Genomic DNA, 8630 nt, shown 5'->3' on the forward strand with positions numbered 1-8630 from the left:
AAAAAAAAGAAAAAAAAAAGAAAAAAAAAAAAGACGAGTGGAGGCGGCCAAAGTCTCCCATCGCACCCCAGTAACTTCAGCTCTGTGGGGAACGTCGGCCACATTTCGTGCGTGCTGCTGCGCATGTTGCGCCAGCATTGATCGCCACTGTCGAGAGTTGCCAAACCAGAAGTCGCATTTTAATTTGCGAGGACCCCTGCCGAATAAACAAGCACAGCGCGCGACCGCCAAAAGGAGCCTGCGCCCGCCCGCCCTTGCCTTTGCTCCCGCACACCCCCGAGGCTTCCAGCGACCCTCGATCCGGTCAGGTCCCCCTCAGCTTCGTCCTCCCTCTCACAGGCAGCGAAGAGATACGAGGACCGGACAACCGCTCGCGCGTCCCGTTGTGTTTGCTCACTGCGCCTTATGACGCCAGCCGGTGGTAAGTTCCTACCCGCAGCTTTATTTCCGCAATTTTTTTTTGCTTTGATTTTTATTTTTGGTCCGGCTTTTTATTTGCTCCTCGCTTGCCTCCATCTATCTCCCTCGAGATTCCTGCCGCCCATCGCCTGCCACCACGCCCCCTTGCATACACCCGCCACCCGCCCAGCCTTCCACCTTCGCTTGTCTGCTGGGTCTTGGGCCGCACCCTGCCTTTGGCTCTCGCCTGTCTAACGGCTCCCGTTCTTTGCAGGCCGTTTAGCATTCCAGCCAATCCAGCCGCCTCGTCACCACTGGCTGCGCCGACCGGCTATTGAAGCCGCAAAGACATCATCACTCCAGCTGGTTGCGGGTCCTCCCAGCGTGGGAATAAAACCTTATGGACTCCCCCTTCGCGCCCAGCGCGGCCGCCCCGGCCTTCTCTCCCCCAGTCTCGCCAGGCACACCAGTACCCCAGCGACCACTCAGCGCCATGGTCCGCCCGGCTCAGAGGAGCAATAGCCGCACGAGCAACAACAACAGGTCCGGTGGTGGAAGCAGGGCGTCCGACGACGATGCAAGAACCTCGGTCAGAGTCGGTGAGTGCTGCTGCTGCTCCTTTGCACATCGCTCCTACCCACGCCACTCTCTGGCGCCCACCATACCCCCCCAGCCAATCTCCCTTTCGCGAGGGTTTTGCCGAGATTCGGGGGTGCAGAGACGTAGTCATTCCTTCGCCATGGTTGCACACACGCACGGGATGGAATGCTCTGGCGACTAAGGACGCGCAAGCCACGGACCGCACCGCATGGGGGAGGAAGCATCGCGTAACCATCATGCGGATGGGTAAAAAGGCCATCGTCCGGAACTGACACCCGCCCATGCGCATCACATCTAGCCGTCCGCATCCGACCGCCGCTCAAGCCCAGCGATCCCGGCTACGATCTGATCCCGCAGCGTTTCCAGCGGTCCATGGTCCAAGTGACCTCCGACACAAGCCTGACCATCGATGCGCCTCAGGGCCGGAAGCTCTTCGTCTTCGACCGCGTGTTCGACTCCGAGGTTGACCAGGAGGGCGTGTTTGACTATGTCAGCGACTGCGTCAACGCCTTCACTCAGGGCTACAATGTCTCCCTGCTGGCATATGGCCAGTCCGGCGCCGGAAAGTCCTACACGATGGGAACATCTGGGCCGCTCGAGCAGGATGATTTGGAAATGATGGGTAAGTCTAGTGAGGTTGTGGGTTGACCAGACGGACGCTTTCGCCCGCCCCTTCTGGCCCAAGTTACGTCGCCCCTCGACACGCTGATCCTCGTCAGTGCTTGGTCATATGCACCTGCTGGCGGCCCGCAGGTGGACTGGTTCCCCGGGCGGGCTCGAGCTTGGTCTTGCAGAGTCCCTGCAGCTTACGCCGAAAGCCTAGACGCAGCATCCGATGGGATTTCTGGTTAACACGGACTAACCCACGATGCTCTCGTAGGCGTCATTCCCCGCGCGGCCTTTGCGCTGTTCGAGAAGCTGGACGGGCAGGTTGCCAAGCCTGGAGGCGCAAATAGGAGCTCAATGTCGCACCTGAAGACGCCTGCTCGCTACTCGGCGCAGTCAACGCCCCGGTCAGAGAAGAACTGGTCACTCAAGGCGACTTACGTCGAGATCTACAATGAGCAGCTCCGGGATCTCCTGTTGCCAGACACTGTCCCGGCCCATGAGCGTACCGCGGTCACGATCCGCGAGGACGTTAAGGGCAATATTTTGCTCACCGGGCTCCACCAAGTCGAGATCAACTCGGTGGAAGACCTGATGGCCGCGCTGAATCTAGGATCGGCATTGCGACAAACCGATGCGACGGCCATCAACGCACGCTCGTCGCGGTCGCATGCCGTCTTCTCGCTCAACCTGGTGCTCAAGAACAAGAAGATGTCGTCACCGGCTGAGAAGCGCTTCTCGGTGCCTCTCGAGGCCATGTCTGGCACGGAGTCGTGGGTGACGACGGACAGCAAGCTGCACTTTGTTGATCTGGCCGGCAGCGAACGTCTCAAGAACACGGGGGCGCAGGGCGAGCGGGCGAGGGAGGGAATCTCCATCAACGCGGGACTTGCCGCCCTGGGCAAGGTCATTTCGCAACTGTCCTCTCGCCAGCCCGGGTCGCACGTTTCGTACCGCGATTCGAGGCTGACGAGGCTGCTGCAGGATTCGCTGGGCGGCAACGCGATCACGTACATGATCGCTTGTGTTACACCCGCAGAGTTCCATCTGAGCGAGACGCTAAACACGGTTCAGTACGCTCAGAGGGCACGGGCGATCCAGAGCAAGCCGAGGATCCAGCATGTCGAGGAAGGCGACAAGCAGGCCATAATCGACCGGCTCAAGGCGGAGGTGGCCTTCCTCCGTGACCAAATCCGCAGCGCGGAACGTGGCGGCGCGGACAGACGCGCCCTTGCCTCTGGCGAGCGGTCTGAGCGACAGAGCGAGCGAGAGGCCGAGCTCCAGAATCAGCTCCTGGACTTTCAGGAAAATTACACTCACCTCAGCCAACGCCACGCTAAGCTGATTACTGAGATGGCCAAGGCTCGCGACAACGAGCAGGCCGAGAACCAGCAGCAGCTGGAAGAAAGCTTGGGGGACAGCGCCACCGCGAGGCTCAACCGCTCCAACAGTTTTGCCCAGGCCGTTGAGCAGGTGGTGCTCGAGTATGAAAAGACTATCCAGTCCCTCGAGCAGTCCCTCTCAAACACCCGCACCACCCTTGCCAACACCGAGACTAGCCTTCTCGAGAAGGAGACGAAGTGTGCATACGTCGAGACCATCAGCAATCAGCTTCAGGCCAGACTCCAGAAACTCATGGATCGCGAGGCCAGCACCGAGACCTACCTGCATGAGCTCGAGGCCAAGCTGGACGGCCACACCTCGGGCGAGGAGAAGAATGCGGCTATCCTTATCGAGCTACGTAAGGAGATCGCACGAGTTCGTGAGAGTGAGGCGACCGCCGAGGAGTACATTTCAACCCTCGAGGAGCGCCTCGCCGAGGCTGACCAGGATGCCGAGCTGATGCAGCGTGAGATCGACCGTCTCGAGCAAGTGGTCGAGCGCCAGCGGAGTCTCGGCAAGCTGGACTCGCTTTTGTACGAGCTCGACCACATCCACCAGGACGGCAAAGAGATCGACTCGGAGGCCGAGCTGGCCAACGGCGCCGCGGCGCACCGCCCCGGCAGCGGAAGCGGCAGCCGCTCGCGTTCGCTCTCCAACCACTCGCGCAGCCAAAGTCACGTCAGCCGCCTTAGCCAGAGGGAAGAGGCCATCCCGGAGGAGGACGACATGATGGGGGAGTCGCTCGACAAGATCCATGAGATGGATGACGACAAGGCCGACACCACCAAGACTACTTTCAAGTCTGGCCTCTCGACGCCTCACCATGACGACAATGGCGATTATCCCACAAGTCCGGCTCAGTCTAGGTTTGTGGCTGACAAGCTCGAGACGGTGTCGCAGGAACTTATTGATCTGCGCGTGGAGCATGACGTGACCGTGACCGACTTCGAGCTCCTTCAGGCCAAGTACGAGGAAGCCATCAAGGTCATTGCCGAACTTCAGGACTCGATCGACGAGTCTCGCCATCCTGAGCGGCCTCGTGATTCGGTCATGTCGCTTAGCTCTCCCCACACCCGACCCTCGTCGCTCTTCTCGGACCCCAGGTCGAGCATGGCTAGGGACGGAAGGCACTACTCGACACCTCAGTCACTCTCGACCGAGTTGACCTCTGCTCTGGGATCCCCAGCCGTTGACGGCTCCGACGTCGAGACTATGAACCAGAGACATCGCTCTGATTCGGCCGCTTCCATCACCCCTCCCGCTGCTGCCGCATCTGCGGCCCCCGAGGACTCGACCGAGGCGAACGCCCGTCTAGTTGCCGAACTTGGTCGTCTCAAGACCCTCGCCACCGAGAAGGACTCTGCCGAAAGGGAACTAGCCGCCAAGTACGCGCAGCTGGAAGAGGAGCACAGCCATACCCTCGACATGGTGGAGGAGCTCCGGACCGAGGTCGCAAAGGCTCAGGCGGTTGATACTAGCCTGCCCAGGACCGCGTCTCCCTTCATCCGCCGCAAGTCCAGCCAGACAGTAATGATGGTCGACCGTGCTCACCGTTCGTTCGCGACGCTTCGCAACATCGCCACCGAGAACCTTGAGCAGCAGCCGGATATCATGCAGAGCTTCAACGTCAACCTTGAGGCTGCCATGCACGAGCTCCACTCTCGGTCCGAGAGGATACAGCAGCTCGAAGCCGATATCACGACAGCCAAGAAGGAGATGGAGACTAAGATGACCATCATCTCAGGATTGACCCGTGAGCGGTCGAGCTTGAAGAGCTCGCCCATGGATATTTCTGTCATCTCAACGCTCAAGGACCAGTTGGAAAAGAACGAGAAGGAACGCAAGCATATGCAGGAGGCTCACTCGGAACGCGAGGCAGCGCTGCAGTCACAGCTGGACGCTCTGCGTTCCGAGGTGGAGGCGTCAAAGTCTACCCGAGGCTTGGCTGCTGCTGGGCACGATGGCAAGATCGAGGAGCTCCAGGCCGAGCTCTCACAGTGGGAAGAGAAGCACCAGAAGGCGCTTGAGACGATGCAGGCTACCGAGCAGGAGATGAAGAAGACTATCGAGGATCTCGAGAGCCAGCTGGCTGCCGTGTCGGCTTCGGCTCCGTCCACGGATGATGGAGATAAGCAGCAAACCATGGTTTCAATGCTCCAAAACGAGATTGATGGGTACAAGGCCATCATCAACAGCAACGCTACCAAGGTCGCTGAGCTGGAGCAGGGCCACGCTACCACCAAGACGCTGCTCGAGGCGATGTCCAAATCCCGAGAGCTCTCCGAGTCGGAGCTTGAGAGCCACAAGGCCCTTGTGTCGCAACTCGAGCAGCAGTTATCTCAGCACGAGCAGGCCGTCAAGGCGCATCAGGAGGAGCTGGATGCCATGCAGAGCAGGCAGGCGGACGAGCTCGAGAACGTCAGGGCTACTTCTGCCAAGGAGCACGACGAGATCGTCCAGCGGCTGCTGTCAGAGCACTCGGAGAACCTCCAGATTCTGCAGGGCGAGCTGACCGAGGCTCGCGAGGACCTGATGAAGGTTGCAACGCAGGTCGCCTATGCGCTCGGCCTCGACGTTAGTGTTGAGGCGATCACAGACCGCATCAACAGCCTCATCTCGGACCAAAAGGCTCTGGAGCGCGAGCAGCAGAGATCTGCCGACCTCGAGAGCACGACGGCAGAGCTGTCGGGCATCAATGACACTGTCATGCGCGAGCTGGAGGCAGTCGAGTCTACGCTCACTGACCTGCTGCTCACTCCGGGCGAGGCGTTCCGAAGCCCGTTCCCGTCGGTTCACGACCAGCTGTCGGCAGTGAGGAAGCGGATGGCTGAGCTCGAGAACAGGAACAAGAAGAACTCGCGACTCGTCGAGGAGCTCGAGGACCAGCTCCAGTCAAACTTTGATCAGGCGCAAATCGCCACAAACCGCCTGTCGACACTGCAGACGGAGCAGCAGGTCAGGGTCGACGAGGCTAACGCAGCTCGCGTCAGGGTGCAGTCCGAGCTGGACACCATCAAGGAGGAGTATGCTGCTCTTCAGGTACGTAAACATGACACGGCACCTTCCTGCCATATGGCAACAAAATTAGGACGTTTTCTAATCAATCTTTCTCTCTCTTCCCAGCAGGCCAGGTTCGAAGGTGTGCTCCCCTCGGATGTGCAGAGGTCAGACTCTCTCAACTCGAATCTGCGAAAGAGCTCCTCCGTCGCGTCACTCCCGTCGCCGCCGCCAGCGATTCCGCTGCCGCCACTGCCGGGTACCTCGGGTTCGCCACCCGGAGTTCCGGCGACGCCCACACAGGGTCGGCCGCCCAGCAAAGACCTGGCCATGTCTCAGATCCAGCAGGATCAGGAGGCGCGCATCAGGACGATCGAGAAGCACCTGAGCGCGGAGAAGCAGCTTACGGCGACGCTCGAGGAGGCGCTGACGGACCTGGAGGAGCAGTCCAAGAAGGTCAAGTCGGACTGCGAGGCCTGGCGCAAGCGGTGCACGGAGCTGGAGGCGGAGATGCGGGAGCTGCGGGACAAGCCGCAGCAAGACCCCAGGTGGAGCCTCCACGCGGTGGAGGAGGAGCGTCGCAAGCGGCGCGACGCGGAGCTGGCAAACCAGCGGCTCGAGGAGCGCATGAACGCCATCTCGAAGAAGAACAAGAAGAAGGGCAGCCTCAACTGCTTCTAGGCGCGTGCGGTTGCGCTGGCAGCCCTTATCGCCCTTGTTTTGGCGCTGCTGGCGGCCGGCGCCATCGTCATGCTGCGGCCCGACATGGTGCTGGCGGCTCTGCCTCGCAGCGCCGTGCCGCCAGAGCGGCCACACAGGCGGCGTGCTCTTCTCCTTTGTCCCTGGCGGGAGCTGCTTCTCGACCAACTTGGAGCATGAGCTAGCTGGCTCCTTCTCTCTCGCCCCCCCCTACTTATTCTGCTATGACATATTCCCCTTACTTCTTTTTACTGATTCATCTTCACTTCGATTCCCCCAAATTATGCCACCCCATTTTTTCTTTCCTTTTTTTCACGTCATGCCTCTTGCCGTATTGTGTCTCTTACTTTCATGTCGTCTCTTTGTGATGGTCAGATATATCCCCCCCAAGCTACGTACACTTTTATAGGTTCATACAATGTGGCGAGGAGTTTTGGCTTTGCCTTTCTGCTCCCTGAATTTGTTTCCAAAGACATGGCTTGGTTCCACGACCGACTGACTGACTGAGCATGTCTTGCTGGGTGCTCGCCGACGCGTTTCACGTCTTGTTTCTAGACTGGGGTCAGCCGTGCGATGTTTTCATGATTGATATTGCGGACCTGTTGATGCTATTTTGTCAGAGCTCCCGCTCGATTGATTCTTTCCCTGTGGTTTTATTTGACTCTTTGGCGCCGAATCTGATTTGCTTTGTTCTGCTTGTGTGGTGCCTTGTTGGGTGGTAGTCTGGAGTTTTCAGCACGGCCATGGCTCGGCCACGGTCGTGTGTCTGTTGCATTTCTTTTTCCCATCTCGCGGTTCGAGGCGCAGGCAAGTGAGGGGGCCTTTGTGGTGGCACCGTCGAGTCTGGTGAAAAGTCGTTGGTGCAGATGGGGGCCGGAATGTGGATGGTTTTTGCTTGGTGGTGTGGCGCGGTAATGTCAGTTGATGAGAGAGAAATGGGGGAGAAAAAAAGAAAAAAAAAAAAAAAAACATTGTTCCCGTCATTTTGTTTTTGCCACATTTTGGGTCCCGTGTTGTGTGTGTGTGTGTGCTTAGGCAGGTAGGCAGCAGTATCTCCCTTCTTTGCCCGTGCAATATGCGATTCCGTCCATTGAGCAATTACGTCCAATCGTTTGCCCAGGCACCAACCCTTTTTTGTCATGACCTCAGCCTCGTTTTGTCTGGAGGTCAGCGACCCATGCTTGTGATCGGATGAGAGGGTCCTCTCCCCCCGTGGGCTGTGTAGAAAATCCCCGATTGCCCAGGTACTGCTTTCCCCCTTTCGCCACTGGCGCCCGCGTTCCTCGAGATGCAGGGGAGACTCCGTCCCCTTGCATTAGTTCCGTCTTTCCAACCTTTTCATCTTATTGCTATTATTTTTTAATGGCCTTGATGAGGCCAGGTGATGAGCTTTCCAGACTCGACCAAGTCAAGGTGGCCCAGCCATAAGCCAATGCCACCATTTCTCGAGTGTCCCCCCCCCCTTCGAGATGCAAGAAAAAAGGGCCAGATCCCCATGTTCTTGCGCCATACGTCCTGTCAATCTGCCGCCCCCCCTTTTTTTATCATTATTTCAAGAGGCCGTTGATCAAGCCAGCTGATTGTTTTTCACACTAGTCCAGGATGGGGTGGCGCAGCCGTCGGGCAAATGTCTCTTGACCATATCTCTTCCTCCGTCCCACCTCATCGGGGCGGGCCAACATGAGTTTTGATGTGTTTCATCATGTCCTCCATCTCTCCGTCCTTGTTTTTTTTTGTTTCCCTCTCGCTAGTCCGCCTCACGAATCCTTTTTTTGCGCCCGTGGCTATGCCGTGTGCAAACCACCTTTTTTTTTGTTTGGTTTTGCTTGTTTTTTCCCGCCATGTTCCTCCTCCCTCCCACCCAAACCTCACTCAGCTCCGAAATCGGTATCCCGTTGACGCGTAATGCTTGACGGCAAGGGAAATTGAGGGGGGGGGGGGGGGGG

At 58.6% G+C, this 8630-nt stretch overlaps 1 protein-coding gene across 1 annotated transcript; it reads left to right on the plus strand.

Annotated features, from left to right (window-relative positions):
• GGTG_14085 (hypothetical protein) lies at positions 1 to 7655 on the plus strand. The gene is made up of 5 exons (XM_009232012.1): positions 1 to 421; positions 674 to 998; positions 1298 to 1621; positions 1880 to 6027; positions 6115 to 7655. Exons 2-5 carry the CDS (start codon positions 800 to 802, stop codon positions 6664 to 6666), a joined length of 5223 nt encoding a protein of 1740 aa, XP_009230276.1. The 5' UTR covers positions 1 to 421; positions 674 to 799; the 3' UTR covers positions 6667 to 7655.
• The last annotated feature ends 975 nt before the right edge of the window (positions 7656 to 8630 follow it).

The sequence above is a fragment of the Gaeumannomyces tritici genome (assembly GCF_000145635.1).
Source record: "Gaeumannomyces tritici R3-111a-1 unplaced genomic scaffold supercont2.129, whole genome shotgun sequence".
In the NCBI taxonomy this organism is placed as follows: domain Eukaryota; kingdom Fungi; phylum Ascomycota; class Sordariomycetes; order Magnaporthales; family Magnaporthaceae; genus Gaeumannomyces; species Gaeumannomyces tritici.